At 38.6% G+C, this 24270-nt stretch overlaps 2 protein-coding genes across 2 annotated transcripts in view; both read left to right on the plus strand.

Annotated features, from left to right (window-relative positions):
- Positions 1–22972, plus strand: part of LOC127424842 (potassium voltage-gated channel subfamily G member 2-like) — a 51093-nt gene extending 28121 nt beyond the window's left edge. The window contains exon 3 of the mRNA XM_051670318.1: positions 21922–22972. Within this exon, the coding sequence (XP_051526278.1) occupies positions 21922–22761 (840 nt within the window). The 3' untranslated portion in view covers positions 22762–22972. The remainder of the gene's footprint in view (positions 1–21921) is intronic.
- LOC127424846 (septin-7) overlaps positions 1–24270 on the plus strand; it is a 184737-nt gene that overhangs the window by 16052 nt on the left and 144415 nt on the right. The window lies entirely within an intron of this gene.

Here is a 24270-nt window from a genome sequence, read left to right on the forward strand (position 1 = left end):
ATGCATGTGGACATGGGATCTCAAGAGGTTAAAAGTGTTCATTTTATTAGAACTCTAAACAGTTAACGATTTTGCACTCAAACACACACACCCTATATCCAGTGCAACTGGTCCCATCCATCAGAGCTTAAAAGCCCCTCTGTGAGACTAGATGAGCTCTGACAGAGAGAGCAATATCATACTTGTCAGTCTATTTAGGGAGGGCTTGACCCTGAGTAATGGTGTCTTAAGCAGCCCCAGGAACAGATGGACAGAGGGTACAGTGGGAGTAAAGATGGACAGCAGATTCATGCACACAACAACAAAATATTTTGTTCTCCTGTAATTGTAAACATACTGATAGACTGATGATGAATAGTAAAGTAATAGTTTACACAAAAATTTAAATTATGTCATCATTTACTCCAAACCTGTATGCAGTAACCTTTTCGGTGGACCTCAAAAGGAGAAATGATTTGATTTCTTACTAAACAATTACAATTCATGGTAACAAGGCTGTCAAGGTCCTAAAAATAAAAACATCCAAAAAGCACCATGAAATTACCATTGAAGTAGTCTATATGACAGACAGAAATTGAAGTTTGTTAAAAGTTTGGGATTTTGTAAAAATCTTCCACTGCCATAACCCTCAAATCTTCATCATGCTTGCGTTCAGGTGAAAAATGGAATGTCAAGGCCAAGATTATTAACTAGTAATCTCCTGTTCCCCCAAAGTTCATATCTAGCCCTTGCTTGCATCTAGAATGTTTTTTTTCTCTCCCCTTTTCTCCCCAATTTGGAATGCCCAATTCCCAACGCACTCTAAGTCCTTGTGGTGGTGTAGTGACTCGCCTCAATCCGGGTGGCAGAGGACAAATCAATCTGTGCATCTTATCACGTGGCTTGTTGAGCTCATTACTGTGGAGACCTAGTGCATGTGGAGGCTTCACACTATTCTCTGTGGCATCCACGCGCAACTCACCATGCACCCCACTGAGAGCGAGAACCACATTATGGCTACCATAAGGAGGTTAACCCAATGTGACTCTACCCACCCTAGCAGCCGGGCCAATTGGTTGCTTAGGAAGCCTGACTGGAGTCACTCAGCACGCCCCGGATTTGAACTTGCGACTCCAAGTGTGGTAGTCACTGTCTTTACTTGCTGAGCTACCCAGGCCCCCTTAGTTTGCATCTAGAATTAAATTATAGTGTGTCACTTCAGTTTCAATAGACGTGAGAATTTATGCTGTCAATGACGTTAAGTCTGGATGCGAACACGGGCTAGATGTAATCTTTTGTGAAGATTAAGTTAATCAGTGAATAATGACTTAGATTTCTATTAGTGTCTATTCTTCACAAAAGCTATGATATGGTTTCAGAAATTTGTAATATAGCACACAAGCCATATTGACTAATTTTATGGGCTTTTGTGGGGGTTGTTGTCCTTTTGGAGGCTTGACAGACATAATCACTATGAGCTGTCATTGTATGGCAAGAACTGAATAACTATTCTTTAAAAAACTTTCCTTTTGAGTTCCAAATAACAGCATACGTGTTCAGTATGAAGAGGGTAAGATAATAATGACAGCATTTAGATTTTTGGGAGAACTGTTCCTTTAAAAATATTGAAACATGTAATCCGCTCCTCTATATAGTGTTTATATCAAAGCCATAAGTGAGCACAGAACAGAGTAATTGTTTTGATGGGCACTGAATTACAAAAATACAGCCGATTCACTCAGACATGTCCACACACAAGTCAAGAAAGATTTGACCCCGACAGGGAGAATGAGAGAAATCAAGAGACAGATGAGAAAGCTGTGTCAAAGATGAGTGCCAAATTGATCCCCAATTTAGAGGGAAAGAAAAGAGTGATGATGGACACAAGACAGTTTATCCTATGAACAGTTACACAACACAACAAACAGCCAGTACCTAAACAAGACCAGGACAGTCAAATGCGTTTACTGCAAAACTGTGCCTTTTGAATTGTGAATGTGACAAAACGAAGTTCAATAACCCTCAATGTCCACACCGGTGAATCTCAAAAAGAAATTCTTAAGTCATATTCAACCCCATAATAATAATAATAATAATAATAATAATAATAATAAAATCAGCATAAAGAAAATAAAGCCTATTTAAGGACCATCAAGATTTTGTACAACTTGGCTCAAGATTGCAAGCTTTTTTCGCATTGCAATATTTTCATGGAAAGTAAGCCTGACTTACCCCCAAAGTCTCTTAAATGTAATGTCAAAAAACAACATGATCTCATAGGAAATCGACATGTTGCTTTCGACCCCATTCTGCTGAAATACTAACAAGCGCCATCCCCCATCAGACAATTTGCATCAATTCAAATGTGTTTGCCTTTCCCTCTGGTACTACTGATAGCATGTTGCACGAGCAGCTTTAAAACCACAGATTCTGGTCCCATAGGGACCTAGAAGTAATTGTGTTCACATAAACAACAGTTAGTGTGATTTGGAGGATGCATTTTCACTCTTAAAATAATTTTTTTTTACCCCACTGACGGTTAGGTTTAGGATTGGTGTTTGGGTTTGGGGCTAGAGTTAATACAACATGCATTCCTGCTGACTGTATTGGATCATTTACAACTAAAAATATAACTTACTTTTGGCGCCACCCTGTGCACCTTTTACACAGAAACTGGAGCTCACACATGCCCATACATTCAGCAATACTGCCAGATTCGGCCACTGGGGGCATTGATGTGAATTTCGGTAAGCACAGACCGATTTAAGTTTAAAAACTTTTGACCTACTCTTGCTAAACTGCAATTAAGCCCAAAGTAGGCTTTGCACAGACGTGAATGCTGAACGCATGACGCAAATCTCATCATCAGCACAGTGCACGAGCATTGAATGTGCGCAGCCCCATCTTTCTAACCGCGCGTCTTTCATCTCGCAGAATGCGCATGCGACTGGAGTTATTTGGACTAATTAGTGGGTCCACAAGGTGGCAACACTCACATTTTGAGCTGTTGCTGTCACGAAGAAGTGATAGAAGATGTAATCGCCGCTAAACATCAGGAGATGAAGGTAAAAACAGTGGATGTGCAAGTCAAGAGAATGCATGTGAGGAGGTCAGGAGATACCTGCATTTGTATAACTCGAGTCTGAAGGAATATAAAGACATCTTTATGTGTCTAAACTCCTGAAGAGAAAGTCCAGTATCTCATAGCAGTTATATGAAGTAGACTGTATGCAGACGCTGAACATTTGCGTCTGCAAAAAGTGTGATTAGTCTGCAAAAAAATATTAGTTTTATCATTACTCTATAGAAAGTAAAATCATCCTGTCCAGACACCATTACTTTTTTCATCAGATTTCAATGGTTGAAATAGGCAGCGCTGCAGTTTAATACTCTTTTAAGCTTTATAGAATGTAATAATGTCTGTTAATGTGAATAAAAGTTATTATAAAAGGAATATCTATGGTTTACAGTGAAGAAATGATGTTGGTTCTTTTCTGAAATATCAGCAAAACAAGTTTAAACTTGGATCAATGAGCCTGTATGATTATGTCAGACATGTAGCAGGTTGATGAATACACATCCTCAAATGTTTAACACACCTCTAAAGATTAAGAATTTGGGTACTTAGAAACGAAAACTACCATCAGACATAAAATGTCTTAACTGCTTAAATTATTAACCCACATGCAATAAATAAAAATATTTGACTTCAATATGATCATATTCCATATTAAAACTTAAGCCGTTTTCGATAGAACGATATTTTTTACTGCATTCAAAATAAATGCAATAATTTTCACGGGTCCGTTCCTCCCGTTGTATCGTATATGGTGGTCTTGATCATATAAGATTATCATTAGATCATATTTGATCTCATATCTGTCAAAGCGACAGCTCTTTGGAAATTAAAGACAGCCATTTGCGATCAGAGTTTGCCCGATTTCTTCGTAAAAAAAAGTTCATATCCACCAATAGCTGCTGCGGGTCAATTGTGTCTAATCAAAGTCTTTCTAGAAAGTCAGTTCACTGTCGGCCATGTTTGAAACGCTCTCAGGAGGCTATTTCCAGTCATGCCAGTGCAGCTCCTATCTACTTGAATGGAGAAAGACCAAAATCTCAAAAACGGTTGGTCAAGATTACGATCAAAGAACATATTTCAAATCAGCAATAAAATCTGACAATACTGGTTTCATAAATTGTGCTTCTTTACCTCATATTACGCTAAAACACGCAATTTCCCCAACTTGTATTGCTAATGCGCATGCGTGTTCTAGAGTTGATTGACAGGTGATGTCTGTATCTAAAAGATGATTGGCTCTTTTAACTGTTAGGCGGGACTTCCTTTCTACATCTGTTGACCGTTCAGAGCTCCGTGGTTGAGCGTTCCAATTTCTCCCATTCCTTTTTAATAGAAGTTGCCCATCTCTAGTAAATAATCTCTGGTCTAATAGAGCAGATGCGATAACAATGACGGTGACCTGTGAAATATCATCATTTATATAAAATCTGAGTTTTTCCTGATGCAACGTTCTGGTGGAAATTTAAAAAAAGACCTAATCTCCAGTAATCTGTGGGAAACGGTGTGTTTAAACCCCACAAACAGCACTTTTTGGGCAGTTTCAGTGCAATTTGAGCGAAGCTCCCATAGACAGGAGTTCTTTTCTGGGCTACCAAAAGAACCCGGAAGTGGCTGGGCAGAGCATTTGTTTGTAAACAGTAGCTTAATCTATACTACTCGCTTAATCTCAGTAACCGTCCTGTTATTTGACACTTTCACTCATTGATTAAAGTAATCATGGCTGACTGTGAATACTTAATTTCAACAATGGCATCTGAGGGGGGCCTGGGTAGCTCAGCAAGTATTAACGCTGACTACCACCCCTGGAGTCGTGAGTTCGAATCAGGGCGTGCTGAGTGACTCTAGCCAGGTCCCCTAAGCAGCCAAATTGGCCCGGTTGCTAGGGAGGGTAGAGTCACATGGGGTAACCTCCTCGTGGTCACGATTAGTGGTTCTCGCTCTCAATGGGGCACGTGGTAATTTGTGCGTGGATCGTGGAGGGTAGCATGAGCCTCCACATGCTGGGAATCTCCGCGGTGTCATGCACAACGAGCCACGTGATAAGATGCGCGGATTGACTGTCTCAGAAGCGGAGGCAACTGAGACTTGTCCTCTGTCACCTGGACTGAGGTGAGTAACCGCACCACCATGAGGACCTACTAAGTAGTGGGAATTGGGCATTCCAAATTGGGAGAAAATGGGATAAAATCAAAAACAATGGCATCTGAAACTGAAAACTATTGATTTTAAGTGATGCTGCATCCAAGCCTCTAGATGTCAGTGTAAGTACAAGATGACACATAGACAAAAGTTCTTGAGTGCACATTTAACTTTATCCACAATATTCTCAGTGAGTCCACTGTATTTCGCAAGGTGGGTGGAATTTCCGGTTGGCTAGCGGAAGTGCGATTGGTTGCCGTTTTGTGTGTAGCCGGTCTCTGCTTGCTTGCGTGCAATGCAGTTAGATTCTTGCTTTTTAAATTTTGTAAGATGTCTTAAAAATTTCCCGGACAATGTGTACAGTTAATGGTTATCCTAATAATCAAGCAAAACTAAAGTTTTATCTAAAACAGCAATGTTATGATCAGTAACCACTTGCAAAGCAAAGCGCTCCAGTCCCAGATGCTGCTTCTTCCATTGGCTGCCCACAGAAGGATTGTCTTTTGAAAAAGCTTGGAATAATTCGTTTGTGTGCTCTTTTCACTTTATTGGCAAGAAGTCAGCAGCGGGGATTACTTATATTATCCACCATTACGGTCCGGCTACAATAGATGTTCAGAAACGGAGTGCAATGAATTACATAAACGGTAGCATTATTGTGCTAACAGAGCAATAATTGTATTACTGAGTATAAAAAGGAACAGTGTTTTTCCTGAACTGTCTGTGAGCAGTGACGATGTTTTCAATTGTTTTCATGCTGTGATGCTGAATGGACAAATTCTACAGTGGAAGACCATAATTATTAGATGAGACATGTAAAGTAGTGAGATGTTTTATCACGTTTGAAATTAATTGTATTATGATTTTCCTCTTTCCTGCATTTTACCTGCCAGCAATTCACTTTCTTTTGAGTGTTTTTGCAGAATGTGCTTGTCTTCCCTTAAGGGAAAAGGGTGATTTGGAAAACAGTGTGGACATTAATTCAGTATCAATACAATTTATTTGAATAGTGCTTTTAATAATACATACTGTTTTATATTGCATGTAGTTCTTTTTGTACAGTACAGTTTATTGTGTGGCTGCTAATACATCGTTATTTCCTACACAAACAATAAATTCCAACTATCTACAGGATCAGTTGTTCAGTCAACACTAAAGCATTTCATGTAGGTTATAGCATTGTAACGGGGTAAGGAGGCAGGAACCGGCTGAACAGTAAATGTAACTTTTATAACATAAACGAACTTAAATCAACGTAAACACAAACACATAGAAACACACGCACAGCGGCCACATGTATCTCTCTGTCTCTTTAACTGGCACCTCCGGCTCGTCTTTATCCACCTCCCGGCTGATTAGCCCTGATCTGCCCTCCTCCTCATCACACTCCTCCATCGCCCGACTCCAACCGTGCCTGCCGGCAGGTCTTTCCCGCCTTTCTGAAGCCCTGGGAGAGACGAGGGGAGGGAAAGGGGAGAGGGAAAGTGTGAGGCAGAGCAACAGAGAGAGAGAGAGATAGAGGAAAGAGAAAGAAAACTGGCTCGCCGGTCCCCGGACACACCGTCGCCTGGTCCTCTGCCACTCCTCTGACCTCTGGCAGATGGCAGCGAGTCCTCCGACCCCTGGTAGACGGAACAGCTCCTCCCCTTTCTCGCCGGACGACAGCGGTTCCTCCGACTCTCGCCGGCCGGCAGCGATCCTTCCGTCCCCAGGCAGACGGCCGTGGCTGCTCCCCTGGAGGATGGCAGCAGCGAGGACTCCGCGACAGCGCATCCCTCCTCCTTCCCGGATTTTCGGCACCAATGTAATGGGGTAAGAAGGGCAAGGAGGAAGTGGGAACCAGATGTGTAAACATAACTTTTAATAACATAAATCAACTTAAATCAATGTAAACAAACAAATAGACACACACGCACAGCTGTCTTGTTTGTCTCTCACTCTCTCTTGAACTGGTGCCTCTGCCTCGTCTTTATCCCCCTCCCCGCTGATTAGCCCGATTCAGGGCCGGGCGTGTGTCCTCACAGCCCAGCCCCACCCTCCTCCTTGTCACAAGCATTTAGATATGGAGATTATGTATGTAAACTAACAATTATAAAGCTAGATTGAGCTTGTTACTACACAATCATCTCCCACAAAATATTTGTATTTTATCCGAAAAACGGCAGCATGACAGTCTCATCACCTGAGTCCTGTAATACATGAGCATCCTACTGTCTGGACCTCCCTGTATCTGCAGTAAGTACATCATCTCGGTACATCAAACTCTTCAGGTTCTGACTAGACTCAAAATATGCTTTGAAATAAACATAATTATCTACAGATTATTTCTCAAAACATGTCCAACTTTACAGCTGTGAAGGTGCTAATAGGCTACATAGCTTTTCAGGTTAGTCTGCTCAGGTCCTTCCATCGATGGATAAAGACTCAACAAAATAACTGCTTTTATTTGCGATACTTGGCCATCATCCAACAGATAGGTGGGGAAGAACAATATCACCTTGCTATAATTCTGTGATTATTTGTTCTCAAGTTTCTGTCATTTTTAATGCTGCTAGTACATGACATAATGATTGTTTATGCTTAACCAGAAGTTCCAACCACATGCCCACAAAGCATCATGGAATATTGTGGATACAAAGTGTAGCAAACATAAAAAACTAAATCAATATTTGGTGTGATCACCTTTGCCTTCAAAACATCACCAATTCTCCTACTGTCAAGGTTTGTCGGCAGCTTTCAAGCATCTTAGAGAACTTGCCACAGTTCTATCTATTTATGCTGTCTCAATTGCTTCTGTCTCTCCATGTAATCCCAGACTGACTCAATGATGTTGAGATCTGGGCTCTGTGGGGGCCATACCATCTGTTGCAGGACTCCTTTTTCTATGTCTATTCTATGTGCAAAAGGAATGTTTGGAAGTCTAAAATTTATATTTTCTATTGACACACAAACACAGAAGATAAATGTTTATGTGAAACATCTAATGTGCCTAAGACTTTTGCATAGTACTGTTATTCAATAAGTATATGATAGATATAGGAACCATATCAGCATCTCTCTGCACATCCACATGCATACTTAAGCTCTGAGGGTGTTTTTAAAGATTTCTTGTTTCAGTGGCACACCCAAAATTAAAGGCTTATAACTTGACAAAAAGTAAAAAAGGAGGGTCAAGTGTTTAGTATCATTGTAGAGAAAACTTTTTTTAATGATATAGATTATGATACATTCTGGGACTCTCAACCTAAGAAACTGCTGAAAAATCACAAAAAAACTGAGCCAAAATAAGGTGGCTCCGAAAAACTGCTTTTGTTTTGTTCCCAATCATGTCAACTTTATCTGATTAAAATTTTGTGTTGATTCAACAAAGCGATCAAAAAATTACTTATCCCAAAACATCCCCTTGTGTCCAAAAGCCTCTCCAAACAAATAAAACATAATAATTGTAAATAAATAAAAAACTAATTACACATGTAAACACAACAAAGGCTAAAGGTATGCACAGCATTAAGACATGATTTTAGTATTTAGTAGATTTCACAGAATGAGTGCCTTTTGACTCAATGAGTCTGCATCACTGAGTTTGTGTCATTTACTTGGCACCATCTCCTGGTGGCCATATGTAACAATGTGCTTCGTGTGGATTATCTAATGATCTATGCATCCGATTACCTTGTGTGAGGGGTCGTTTGAATGATAAATCACCTCCTCTGGTATGTTATATTTTATGTTCTGTTTATTTTTCATGACGTAATAAGGGAAAACGCAGCATACAAGCAACACCAACATAATTGTCAAAGAAATATACTTAGCTATTACTCGCTATATTTTTGTCTGTGAGTAAAAAAGTAGGCTGGTTGTATTCTACTCTTTGAGAGCTTTCCATCAACATATGACACATGGCTATTTGATCAGTTTGATATTTTTAAGACTGCAATAATACTGTATATACAGTGCAAAATTTTATTAAATAAATTATCAAAACGGAACACTTCTGATTTGTCTGAAAATTTAATTCATAATACCTGCATGAATTGGAAAGTAGAGCTTCTAAGCTTTCAAACGAAAACCTATTTTGTGTTGGTCAAGACTGCAGTTAGACTGCACTGAGAGTCTATTCAAAAGCCGCAAGTCTTTATTCAAAGCAAGGATTAGGAGTAAGGTTAACAGTGTAACTACAAATGTAATTAAATGCAGGTACTTTAAATGTAAGTACAATGCTACACATATGTACATGATGAGTACATTGTATCCAGGGTTGGGAGGGTTACTTTTAAAAAGTATTCCACTACAGATTACAGAATACATGCTGTAAAATGTCATGTGTAACGTATTCCGTTAGATTACTCAAGGTCAGTAATGTATTCTAAATACTTTGGATTTCTTCTTCAGCACTGGTAGATTTTTTCATTTGTTTTGACTATAAACAAGTAAAAAAAAGTAAGAAAATACACACACATATATATAAATATATATATATATATATTAAAAAAAATATCTGAAAAAAGCTTAAATACCTAATGCAGTTTTGCTACTCTTAATGTGCCTTGTTTTAAGGATTTTTTTTATATTTTTACAGAAAAAAACAATATTCTCATTAAGAATAAACTTTTTGCAGTACATCTTTGCTCTAATATCAAAGGTCTTACTAGAGAAAAAAGTTATGCTCCAATGTGAATTTTCGGCATAGAATTCATTATGAAATATAATCGTGTCTGATAACAGATGCATGTAAATGCAAGAAATAGAATTTTAGCTTAGCATGAAGCTAAATGTTCACATGGTTAACAATATCTGCTGCTCCAAACTTCAAAACCCCACAGAGTGAACACTACGACATCATTTTCTGATCGTATGTGGATTCTGTTCATAGAATGAGGCAGAAAATATATTATTTGTAGCTTTCTATATGTTGTTAAAGTCTACATTGGTTAGCATTTCTTGTAAAAATACCCTAACTGCATAAAAAAAATAAATAAATAAAAATAAAAAAAAAACATTGACAAGGCATGTAATTGTGTATTTATTGGATTTATGTTTCATCTGTCAAACTATTTTTTGTTAAGCTGTAGAAACATTATGTAGATTCTCTATTAAGCTCCCAAAGGGAAAGTTCCTCAATAACATCATATCTACCGTTTCACTCACAAAAGTATTAACTTGTATGAATGTAACACATCATAAGAAAGTGTTTCACTGCTGTTCAAATGCACTTTGGATAGCATCATTTATATGTATAAATGTTTTCCAACTGAATAGTCTAAATATTAAATGAAACAAATGACAATAAAATGCAAAGTAATCACTTCAGTAATCAATATAATTTTTAAATTATTAATATTTTAAATTGTAACTGTAGTGGAATACAGTTAATATTCCTGTAGTGGAATACAACTAATATTTAGTATTTTAAATGTTTAATCCCATTACAAGTATTCCAATACTCCCCAACCCTGATTGTATCAAATGCATAAGTACATAGTAGTTAAAGACACCTAATATAAATTGGGTCCATCAAAATAATTTTATATGGAAGGAATATACCTTTAAAAGTATTTGTTGACTCCTTTTAAGGACTAATAAATGTAGAGCTGTGCTGGTGCCTGTTTGTGCCCAGCATCCTTTTTTGTGATGCATCTCCTTATTTGGGATGCAATGTGCTTGTTTTGGTTTGATGCTTAATTTTGACCTGGTATATAAAGAGGAGAGATAAGGAGAAAGAGACATGTCATCTCTTTTAATGCGTAGTGAAGTGAGTTAACTGAACATATGCTAAATAATATTGAGTAAATGCATTACAGGCCTCTCTCTCTCTCTGTGTTTGTGAGGGAAAATGCTGGATCAGCAAATCCAATCAGTTATGCTTAATTATCGCCAGGGATAGACTGGCCAACGTGAGCACTGGGCCACCCTACCCCCATCGGATCGTGAAATGATCAAGGGTCAGATCCTTGCCACACTCTTATTTATTAAGCGCTGCCATTTTCTGCTGCACATGTGAAACACCAAAACGTAAAAAGTGTGACAAAACGGCGCTACCTGATTAAACTGTGCAGAATGTTTAAATATAGCTAAACGTTGTTTATATCAGTACATTTACATCTGCATTCCAACTCAAAATTAATGCTTTACTCTCAGATGTGCATTCTGTGTAACAAGAAATATGCAATATTAATACTGTTAACAGCATTTGCAATTCAATATTAACAACCCCCCTTGATTTTTCCATGGCCAATTTTTACTTCCAGCCCATCCCTGATTATGGCCACTCATGCGCACACTTCAGTTCATCCAGCAGTGTGATTAAGCAATGTTTTGGGATCAGTGAGGATCAGGAGCCCATGTTTGCCCAGATGGGTAATTGTCTGGTTTTAATTTGATCAGTGTTACTTTGCAAGAGAGGGAGAGTGAAAAAAATAAGCCTCGTCCAAAAAGCTTTGATCAAAGCACAACAATAAAACCACAACAAGAGCATTTTAAGAGAATGGATCTAATGGATTACAAATGCATTTCCTCTTTAATGCACTCATACATACACATATGCATGCACACATAAGACCAGGTTTGGGAAAAATTCAGAAATGAAGAACTTAAGTCCTCGTAGTCGTGTAGTGATTCGCCTCAATCCGGGTGGCGGAGGATGAATCCCAGTTGCCTCCAAGTCTGAGACCATCAACCCGTGCATCTTATCACGTGGCTTGTTGAGCATGTTGGCATGGAGACAAAGCATGTGTGGAGGCTTCACGCCATCCACCGCGGCAACCACGCTCAACTCACCACGCACCCCACTGAGAACGAACCACATTATAGTGACCAAGAGGAGGTTACCCCATGTGACTCTACCCTCCCTAGCAACCGGGCCAATTTGGTTATTAGGAGACCTGTCTGGAGTCACTCAGCATGCCCTGGGATTCGAACTAGCGAACTCCAGGGGTGCTAGCCAGCGTTTTTTACCACTGAGCTACCCAGGCCCGAAAAAGTAAGTGATTTAACCTGCGTGCTGCGTGTTCTTCCCAAACAATTCAACCTTAGTTTCATCAGTCCACAATACATTTTCCCAATTGCATGTGGAGTGTCAAGGTGGTCTTTGGCAAACTTCAGGTGCACAGGAATGTTTTTGTTGGAAAGCAGTGGCTTCCTTCATGGTGGCCTGCCATGGACACCATGCCTGTTTAATATTTTCTGTATAGTAGACTCTTGAACAGAAATGTTAACCAGTTCCAATGATACCTTCAAATCTTTAGATATCACTCTAGGGTTCTTATTACCTCATTGAGAATTCTGTGGTGTGCCCTTTGAGTCATCTTGGCTGGATGGCCACTTCTAGGGAGAGTAGCCACAGTACTAAATTGTCTCCATTTATAGACAGTTTGTCTAACTGTGGTCAGATGAATATCTAAGCTCTTCAAGATAACTTTGTTACTCTTTCCAGCTTTATGAAAAGCAACAATTCTTGAACGTAGGTATTCTGAGATCTCTTTTTTGCGATGCATGAACCACGTCAGGGTCAGATGCTTCTTGTGAATAGCAAACTCAGAATGTTTGAGTGCTTTTTATGAGTCAAAGTCACTCTAACCTACACCTCCAATCTTGTTTCATTAATTGACTGCCAACTCCTGACTCTAATTAGCTTTTGTTGACTTTACAACAACATTAGCCTAGAGGTTCACATACTTTTTCCAACCTACACTGTGAATATTTGAATGATGTATTCAATATGTACAAGAATAATAATAACAAAAATTGTGTGTAATTAGTTCAAACAGATTGTGTTTGTTCATTATTGTAACTTAAATGAAGATCAAACCAGATTTTTTCTACCCTTTTCTCCCCAATTTGGAATGCCCAATTCCCAATGCGCTCTAAGTCCTTGTAGTGGCGTAGTGACTCACCTCAATCCAGGTGGCGGAGGACGAATCTCAGTTGCCTTAGTGTCTGAGACCATCAATGCGCGCATCTTATCACCTAGCTTGTTGAGCGCGTTACCACGGAGACATAGCGTGTGTGGAGGCTTCATGCTATTCTCCACGGCATCCACACACAACTCACCACACGCCCCACCGAGAGCGAGAACCACATTATAGCGACCACGAGGAGGTTACCCCATGTGACTCTACCCTCCCTAGCAACCGGGCCAGTTTGGTTGCTTAGGAGACCTGGCTGGAGTCACTCAGCATGCCCTGGATTCGAACTTGCGACTCCAGGGGTGATAGTCAGCGTCTTTACTCGCTTAGCTACCCAGGCCCACAGATCAAACCAGATTTTAAGACAAATTTATACATACTGTAAATGCAGGTAATTCCAAAGGGTTCACATACTTTTTCTTGCCACTGTATGTGAATCTCTTTAAATTTAATTTCATTTTAATTCTACTTCCTTTAATTCAAATTCGAATCACAATTCTTAATCCTGTTTGCTACGTCAATTCGACATCAATTCAAATTCAGGAGTTGTAATTTTAAAGGCATTCTTTTTGTTATTAACAATTTTTTTATTGGTTCCATATAAAAATTTGAACAAACAGCACAAGAATACACGGAATAAATTTTAACATTTATGTGCCCCCCCACCCCATCATGCCCTTAATAGACAAAACTCCACCTTCCGTGACAAAATAGTAATATATCTGTATTTCAATTGGGCTAATTCTCTTAGGCCATCAGATGATATTCTGCGCTTCAGCTCTGCCTCAGCACTTTTAATATTCCCTTCCAACTCCACGAGTTCTCGTGCTTTGGATTTTTTGATGAATGAGGCATACTGCATGATCTGGCCCCTAAGAACCACCTTAAGTACCTCCCAAGCCACACCCACAGAGGATACTGAGGACCAGTTGGTCTCCATATAAACATTGATTTCGGCCGTTAACATTTGTTGAAATTCAGGATTTTGCAAAAGGGATACGTTAAATTGCCAAGTATATGATTTATTTTTCTCCATATGTGGCAACACCTTTAAACTCACCAGGGCGTGATCTGAGACTTAGGGTGTGTTCACACTTGTAGTTCGGTTCTCTTGGTCCTCTTGGTCTGGACCAAAAAAGAAAACGATACATTTAGTCCTGGTTCGCTTATCGTTCACACTGGCATTTTTTAACACAGAACCTAAAGCTACAAAACAAATGGCATCAGGAAAAAATCACAACCTGATTGGACAGATTTTATGACGTATATTTTGTGACGGAACTTGCCGAACATCCAAAACAATGCTGGCTGCTGGGTGAAATGCGCTCGTTAAATTTATATATGTATTTATGTTGGTATTTTTACCAGCTGAGAACAAATGAAGAGCTAATAAAATGTGTAAAGGAGTCAAAGCAGCACCAGGAATTCCTCTGTTGCACACACAAACAAAGATATGCTGCAAGGACGGCTTATAGCGGTTCGACGCCTGTACCGAGCTGTAATGGGCAACATAGCTCCTATGATGAGAAGAACCAGGTATGCTTGAGGTCAGTATTAAGCAAATTACTTCCTATTTTTGGTCTGTTTAGACATCTTTGGTCCATGTTACGTTCATATATCAATCGAACCACACCAGAGTTCATTTGGAAGCGGACCGAGACCCACTATTCAGGCGGTCTCAGTCCGCTTGTTTGGTGCGCACCAAGGTTTGGATGGCAGCGTTCACACTTGTTCAAATGAACCGCACTAACAGAGCAATCGCACCAGAGTTCGTTTTAATCAAACCAAACCTGCCAAGTGTGAACACATCCTAAAATGTTTCCAATTGTGCAGTCAACAACAGAAGAAATGAGGGACTTAGATATCAATATAAAATCTATTCTACAATAAATCATATGGACTGATGAAAAAAATGTATAGTCCCTACCAGATGGCTTCAAAAATCTCCAAATATCTGTAAGCCCAAGATTTTTACACATCCTGTGAAGCGTCAATGTTGCTCTAGGGGGCTTACACACTTTTGCTTCACTATGATCAAGGACTGAGTCCATCAAAAGATTAAAGTCTCCTCCCAATATTATATCATGAGGGGTGCCAGCGGCTTGCAACATCCCTTCAAGATCTATAAAAAAGCCCTGATCATCAGCATTAGGTGCGTAAATATTAGCCAAAATCAACCTTTGCCCCTGAAATTCTGCTAAAACAATAATGACTCTTCCTAATTTATCTTTGGTCTGTTTGAGACATTTGAATTGTAGATTCTTACTTATCAATGTAATGACTCCCCACAAAGCACAAAGAACATGCAGATACATCCACAAACTGTCCCGAAGGAGTGTTATTCCACAAAACAAACCCCAGCTGCTAGGCGGAACCAGCACAAAAAGAAACAAAGAAGGCACCCAGTTTCCTCTGACGGTCAAGTGAATATTCAGTGAGTCAGGTCCACTCGGTTGCATAGACAGTGTCACACAATAACTTACTCATTCCATTGACTTTATGAAGGACATCGCTTGCTGTAGGCATGTAAATATTCTGCGGCCATCCTTAGTATCTATTCTCAGTGTGGCTGTTAACATCAGTGCAAAAGCGACCTTCTGTTGATGTAAGAGTTTCTTGCATTCCTTGAATGGATCACGTTTCTCTCTTGTCGAATTCATAAAGTCTGGGAACAAAAAAATGCTGCGTTTTTTCCAAGAAAGCTTTCCTTTACTCCTCGCCTCACGTAACACAAAATCTTTATCTGATGATCTCAGAAATTTGGCCAGAAATGATTGGGGCCTGTCTCCCTCAGTGGATCTCCGAGCGAACTTTGTGAGCTCGCTCGATTTCCAGCTTATGGCCTGTTATGTCGAGCAGACTCGGGAAGAGCTCATCTAGGAATTTCACCATATCGCAACCTTCTTCATGCTCAGGAATTCCAACAATTCGGACATTGTTTCACCGGTTACGATTCTCAAAGTCTTCCAACTTTTCCCAAACGCGCTTCAAGTCTGTCTTGGTCACTAGCAGGTTAGCAGCTAATTCCCTCTCTGATGACTCCAGATAATCGATCAACGTATTACAGCAAGATCCTCCAAGTCAGCAACGACCTTCGCCAGCATTGTCGACATGCTCGACAGTTGGCACTGAATCTTTGCCGCCGCACTGTCCAAACTGAGTCCCCGGTCTGTGGCCCTGTCAGGGGTGTCAGCTTGAGCACGTAAGTGTCTTTTAATGTCTCCAGAGCCCGAGGATTTTGAATTCTTTGACATATTGTCATCTTAGAACAGTTATGGAACAGGGTCACATCGGTTATTGAATCTCACCGGTTTATGACACAAAAAGTATTCAAACTAGCAAAGTCCGCAGAGCTCGCCGTTCACACATCCGTCCCTCGCATGGCACAACGCGACTCCTTTAAAGGCATTCTTAATTCAATTCTAAATGGTGCACAACCATGCTGTTTATATAGCTCAAACACACAAACATGATGCCGATGTCTAGCTGATTGTTTCCATGTTACCTTGCGCCAAATGTGTCTGTAGAAAGGTCAGAGGAAATAACTGTTGATCTGTTTGTATGATAACATTTTCTCAGAAACCGCAAAAATATGTAACATGTAAAACTAATTCATGCCATGCCAAGTATTGTGCTGTATTGTCCTTTTTGGAACTTGACAGTGTGAGTCCCCATTCACTTTCATTTTATGGAAAAGATCAGCTAGGACATTCTGCTAAACATCTCCTTTTATATTACTCAGAGGGAAAAATGCCATGAGGGTGAATAAATCATGACAGAAGTTTCTTTTTGGGTAATCTCTGCCTTTAAATGTATGCATTTTGGCTCGCAATTAAAGACTTCACAAATAACAGCAAAAAAATCCATTCAATCAGATAGCTGTTGTTTCATTATGAGGCAATAACCACATGTAATTATACCTTAAAATATTAATGAATTCATTAATTGCTTGCAGAAAAATTTATTATTTCAGAAGAAGCTGGGGTTCATGTAGGTTTCATAAGGAAAATGAAGCTTTTTATAAATTAGACATTGTTTTCTAACTGCCTGTCTGATCTGTGAAGGAAAAACATATTTGTCTGGATGAAGCTCATTAATAAGTTTCACTCAAGGCAGAGTGGATTGATTATTTTTGCCCCCAAAGTATTTGTTAATTAAATATGACCTGCAGGGTTGTACAAGTCTATTCCCTCAGAAACAGTATGATGTGTCAAACAGCTCAAGTATGACTTGAAATTCCGATGAGGAATTCTTGACATTCCCATTAAGCAGAAATGGCAGTTTGATCTAATCAGTTTGCAGCTTTGCATTTATAATTGTTCTGCCTTGGTGATAATGTATTAAAGGGATATTTCACCATAAGATAAAAATCCTGTCATCATTTACTCACCCTTGTGTTGTTCCAAACCCGTATGACTTTCTTTCTTCCATGAATAACAACGGGAGATATCAGGCAAAAGCACCATAACAGTATTCCATATGATTGTGTGTTATATTTCAAGCCTTCCAAAGTCAATCGATAGCTTTGTGTATTGAGCAGACTGAAAAGTCACTTGTTTGAAAAGTCAGCATTCACTGAAAAATCTTCCCCTCCACCATAGCTCTCAAATTTTGTTTGTGCAATTTGAACATTTTCTAATTTGCCATGTTGCAATGTGTAAAAAAGACACTTTTACCAAATTACTAAAAATTACACCCTTCACCTTAAAGCAATATATCGTAACACTTTACATTAATTTGTTGTGTTTTTAAAGTCATTCATTAATGAGTAATAACTCAATTATAAATGCATTATAAATTATTTACATATTAATATTTCATTATTTATTTATATTTATATTAAAAATGGCAACTTTCATCCAATACTTGCCAAATAGTGAGTTTTAATTTACATGTTATAAATGCTTAATAAATACACTTATTCATACTTGTATTTAAAACATAAAGTGCCCTAATTCATGATTTTCTGTCACAATACAGCAAAAATAGATTATTATAGTGAGATTATAAAGAGGGATTATGCCATTTAGCTAAAGATTGCTTTGTGTTTATATTCATTACTGTAATATCTTGACTCACTTGTGTTGTCACTTTCCTTGTCATGCTGTTGTCAAAAGAAAGGTGTCTACTGAAAGTGGTGTGGTGTCTAGTCTTTGTTACCTAAAGTCCTCTGCAAAAACACTTTTCAACTCTTCATGCTCATTCATAGCATAAATCATATAATAAAGCTCGATAACCATTAAACCAAACTGAACTTTATGTACATGGATTTCTAATGTTTGCATTTCCTTGATAAATGCTTCATATGTGTCTACTTTACATTAAGGTAAATAAGTGTTAAGCATTTAAAACATGAGGTAAAATGGCTCACTATTTGGCAGGTATTGCATGAAATTCACCATTTTTATGCATGTTTTTATAAATGCGTATCAAATATTTATAATGCATTTGTAAATGAATTATAAGTCATTAATGAACCCCTTTATAAACCCTCAACAAAGGGAGCATTAATGTAAAGTGTTACCAAATATATTACTATTTGATTGGTTGACCAATTGGCAACAGTTGCAGTTGTGAACTGCTTTGGGTAAGTCATGAAGTTGGAACAGCACTTTTTAAGTCATTCCACAGATGCTCAATTGGATCAGTGTCTCATCTTTGTCTGCCGCAGTAAACTAAAATCTCCAAAGTATGATGCTGCTACCACTGCTTCTCACTGCGGGGGTATTCTCAATGCATTGAGCTGTGTTAGGTTTGCTCAAAACATAGTGTTTATAGCACTGATGCCCAGACTACAGAATCTCCATCTATACTCTTGAGTCTCTAAGATGCCTTTGAGCAAACTCGAGGCTTAAAAGCTTTTCTCTTTCTAGCCTTCTATTCAGGCCACATTTCTAAAGTGTGCATTCATTGTTGCCTCCTGTATAGTTGCACAATTATAACTCCTTTAGAGTTGCCTTAAAAAAATATTGCAAGCTGTTAGGGAGAACAAACTCCCTATTAATATCAATGTTTTTTAAATTAAATGGACATATACTGCTCTGCAAAGCCAAAACACAGTAACTACGACAACAATAAATATATAGAGAGAGAGAGAGAGAGAGAGAGAGAGAGAGATTGCCCTGTCTGATGTGGATTTTACAAAAGTCTCACTCTATTTTCTCTGAATCTGAGCATAGTTGAGGCACACTCGTCTGACACAGGACAGATCAACAGTCAAAGAGATTTGATTATGGTCATAATTAAAGCTGAAGTATGTAACTTTTTCAGTGTTATAATATTTTCTCCTATCCCAGCTTAATATGCAGAGACAACTATAATTAAGCCATACATACTGTAGGTTAATGTTCTTGAAAATTGTGAACACTGCATCTTAAAAAAATCCTGTGTTTGTTTTGAGTGACCCAACAACGTTATTCAGCCAATGGCATGAGTTGGGGGCGGGACTGACTGACTGTTTAAACAAATGCAGGCAAGGATGTATTCATCGAGCTGTTTTGAAAACATTGTTTTTTTGTGTGTGTTTTTTCAGTAGTGTTGCAGAAATTACATACTTCAGCTTTAATTTGGACAAAATGTGTAGTTACTGTGTATCGCGAGCCCTTTAGAAGTTAATCATGTGCAGGATATGTTATATAGATATCTATAATTCAATTTTCACTAGTTAAAAGATTAGTTCACCCAAAAAGGAAAATTCTCTCATCATTTACTCACCATCATGCCATCCCAGATGTGTATGACTTTCTGTCTTCATCAGAGCACATTTGAAGAAATAGAAAAATAGCTCTGTAGGTCCTTAAAATGCAAGTGGATGGTGATTAGATCTTTGAAGCCCCAAAAAGAACAGACAGTCAGCATAAACATCTATATGACTCCACTTGTTAAATTAATGTCTTCTAAAGTGAAACAATCGCTTTTGCTGCGAAAAGGATCAATATTTAATGACCTTTTAACTATAAATCATTGCTTCCGGTCAGCAGCAGTACGCTTGTGTGACGAAATAGTGTTGGCACATTCACGCGAGAACAGACGCACATGCGACACACCCGGAAGAATGGGGTGTTTGTTTGCTCATCCTGGATGTCTAAACCGATTAAAAAACATGAGATTACATTCATAACATGCCAACGCGAATACATCACTCGAGTGCACGTGAACTTCTCCCCCTTTTGTGAATGTGATTACGGCTGCTGACCGGAAACGATAATTTATAGTTAAAAGGTAATTAAATATTGATCTTTTTCACAGCAAAAGCAATCGTTTCACTTTAGAAGACATTCATTTAACCAGTGGAGTCATATAGATGTTTATGCTGATTGTTTGTTCTTTTAGGAGATTCAAAGGTTGGATCACCATCCACTTGCATTTTAAGGACTATCTGAGATGAGATATTTTTCTGTTTTTCTTCAAATGTGTTCTGCTGAAAAAGAAAGTCTGGGATGGCATGAGGGTGAGTAAATGATAAGAGAATTTTCACTGTCGGGTTAACTATCCCTTTAAATGCGCATTCTTGAGCTCAACAATGGAATTACTATAAGTAAAAATGCTAATCTTTATATCAGTAATTACATTTGCGCTTCTAAAAATGAAAATCCCTGATATAAAAAATTACGTAATTTGCAGAAATACCTATTTTTTATATAAAAAATGGAATTTTAATTGTAGCTGTACAGAAGCTGTATTTTTTTTTATATCTGTAACTGCATTTTCACTAGTAGAACACTCCTGTTGAAAATGCAGTTACAATTTTGTATTTGTTCCAAATATACATATCAGCAGTTTCTTCTTTCTTCATAGTAAAAATTATCACTTTTGATATCAGTAATTACATTGTTACTAGTAGAAATATCTATTCCTGATATGAAAATGTAATTATAACTAGTAAAAATTATAATTTTTGAAATGCTGAAAAAAAAAGAAAAAAGAAAAAAAAACATTTCTCCACTAATTCTCCACTCAAAATGTTAATTTCGGATATCTGAATTAAATTACTAACTAGTTACAGTCACATTATTTATATCTGGAATTAACATTGCCACTTGTGAAAACCAAATTACATCATAAAAAATTTGCATTTTTACTAGTTGTAATTCAGTTGTTGACATCAGGAATAGACATTTGCCCTTGTTACAATGTAATTATTCATATTAAATATTCATTCAAAAAAGATCATTTTTACTGGTAAGAAGTACATGGTTGATATGTGTATTTGGAATTTCAACTAAGAAATTAATTATAAATATCTGTTATTACATTTTGAACAGGATTGAATAACAGATCATTGTGAAATTCTACTGGTAAAAAAATACAATTATTGATTACTATGTTTTTTACAAGTTACTTTTGTATATCAGTGGATATTTACGTAAGTAATGATGCCATTTTCGAGATCAAGAATAAATGTTTTTACTAGTGGCAAATCTAATTACTGATATGATGAGCATTTTCACTAGTAAAAATTCCATTGCTGTTATCAAAAATGATCATTTAAACTAGTGAAAACTGAATTATAGATGTCTGTTACTCATATCCTGCACATGATTAAATGTCGAAAGAGCTTGCGATAATATGCCCTGACTTGTCTCCCATGAACCTTGTTTCCAACATTCATGGAACATTTCTTTATCTTTATGATGTTGCATTGCCTAGACAATGAAGATGTGCCCAGACATAAGTGCATTTACTCTAAAATCAAGTGCAATATTTCAGCTGTACAAATTTGGAGAATAGAGTTGATTACTTCAAAGGTGCAATAAAATGTGAAACAGTCTGTAAGGGATCCATACGTTGACCTTGACCTATGCGTGTTTTCTCCTACAGGGTGAGTGCTCGCAGAGGTGCTACAACATCTTTGTGCTGGAAACAGTTTGTGTGGGCTGGTTCTCCCTGGAGTTCCTGCTACGGTTCATCCAGACGGAGAGCAAGTGCACTTTCTTGCGCACACCCCTCAACATCATTGACGTGGTGGCCATCCTGCCCTACTACATCACCCTGATCGTAGACTCACTGTCTGTCAACGACCGGCCCACTGGCTCAGGGAACAACTACCTGGAGAAGGTCGGATTGGTCCTGAGAGTTCTTCGAGCATTGCGAATCTTCTACGTAATGCGTTTAGCCCGGCACTCTTTAGGCCTGCAGACGCTGGGACTGACGGTACGCCGCTGCACTCGTGAGTTCGGATTGCTTCTGCTTTTCCTGTGCGTGGCCATGGCGTTGTTCTCGCCACTGGTCTTCCTGGCAGAGAGCGAGATGGGCGCCAAGCAGGAGTTCACCAGTATCCCCGGGAGTTACTGGTGGGCTGTGATCTCCATGACGACAGTTGGATATGGGGACATGGTTCCTCGCAGTATTCCGGGTCAGGTGGTTGCACTCAGCAGCATCTTGAGCGGAATCCTGCTCATGGCATTCCCAGTCACATCTATATTTCACACTTTCTCGCGCTCCTACGTGGAGCTTAAAGAGGAACAGAGTCGGGCCTCCAGACACAAGCCCGATTTCCAGGACAGCACTAAATCCCAGAACAGTGAAGATTCCCAGGACACAGATAGTTCCATACATGCAATCACGGAACCTACGGCAGCCATCAGTGCACACCACCGCAGATCTGTTGTTACGGCAAGTAAAGTAGTCCCACAGGTCAGGAGATCACTGAAGTCTTAACGCACACAGCTGACTGCAAGACTCTTCTTGAAGAAATAACACTTACAAAAATGTGTGACAGATGAGCTGCCATATGTAGTATGTGTGCAGACATTGGAAGGGGGCGTTATGATGGACAGGTGTGTATGTCCAAAGCACAATTATGTAAATTCTCTCAGCATTTACTCACCCACATGTTGTCCAAACCTGTATAATTTTGCGTGGAACACAAATGGAGCTGTTGGGCAGATTGTTCATGCTGCTCTTTTCCATACAATAAAAGTGAAAGGGCTCAAGCTCCAAAAATCACCAAAAAAAGCCTTAAGAAAATATGAAATAGCTTTGCGTGAGGAACACACCAAAATGTAAGTTGTTATTCACTGAAAATCTTTCCTCTGCAGCAGCTCTCATTACTGTAGCTACTCTATGACATCTCATTCGTGGTCGTGTATTCAAATATGGCCCACAAAGACGTGTTACGCCAGGTTTGATGTCAATGATAAGCCAATAGTGGTTGCGTGTTGTAACCAGTGTTGGGAAAGCTACTTTGAAACTGTAGCTTCCCAAGCTACTCATAAATTTAAGTAGTTAAACAGCATTCAAGCTACTCTTTAAAAAAACACAAAATTAAAGGGTTAGTTCACCCAAAAATGAAAATCCTCTCATGATTGACTCACCTTTAAACCATCTTTGAATGTGTATGACTTTCCTTCTTCAGCAGAACCGAATTGAAGATTTTTATAAGCACATTTCAGCTCTGTTTGTCCATACAATGCAAGTAAACGGGTACCATCAGACTGCTGGCTATTTGATGGTCCAAAAGACATATTTAGGCAGCATAAAAGTAATCCACACGACTCCAGTCGATCAGTGGATGTCTTCTGAAGCAAATCTATAAGTTGGTGTAACAAATCGATAATTAAAACTTTTTTAACTTTAAATAGTTACTTCTGACCAGTGCTGGATTGATGTTTGAAATGACCGAACTCTTGCATGACGTTCGTTCCTCTGTTGTATACAAAGCGCACGCTTCCGACTTCTCGCGGGAACGCGCCATTGCGCTTACGTCACACAACAGCTCCATGATGGGTCGATTGCTGTCAGGAAGTTAATCAAATTTTAATTATCGATTTGTTTCTTACACCAACTTATAGATTTGCCTAAAGATGACTTTTGGACCATCAAATAGCCACCAGCCTCATCAATAATAAATTAACACCACAAAAACTATTCATGTAGTCCCAAATTTAAATGGATAGAATGCAATGAAATCAAGATGTGATAAAATGTTCTAGAATTGTGTTGCTTTCGTTCATTTTAATTAAATAAATTACTTGCAAGAATATATATATTTTTTTGAGTGTAAGGCTGCGCAGGGGCTCAAGTGAATCATTTATGTGAACTAGTTCATTTACATGAACTGTCCGAAAGAACCGATTTACTATAATGAATATGAGTTCCTAACGCTAAATATAAGGTAATCGTTTATTTTAACTGGTTCATTTATATGCCTTAAATAGGGGTGGGCGA

The sequence above is a fragment of the Myxocyprinus asiaticus genome, chromosome 34, assembly GCF_019703515.2.
Source record: "Myxocyprinus asiaticus isolate MX2 ecotype Aquarium Trade chromosome 34, UBuf_Myxa_2, whole genome shotgun sequence".
NCBI classification, from domain to species: Eukaryota; Metazoa; Chordata; class Actinopteri; order Cypriniformes; family Catostomidae; genus Myxocyprinus; species Myxocyprinus asiaticus.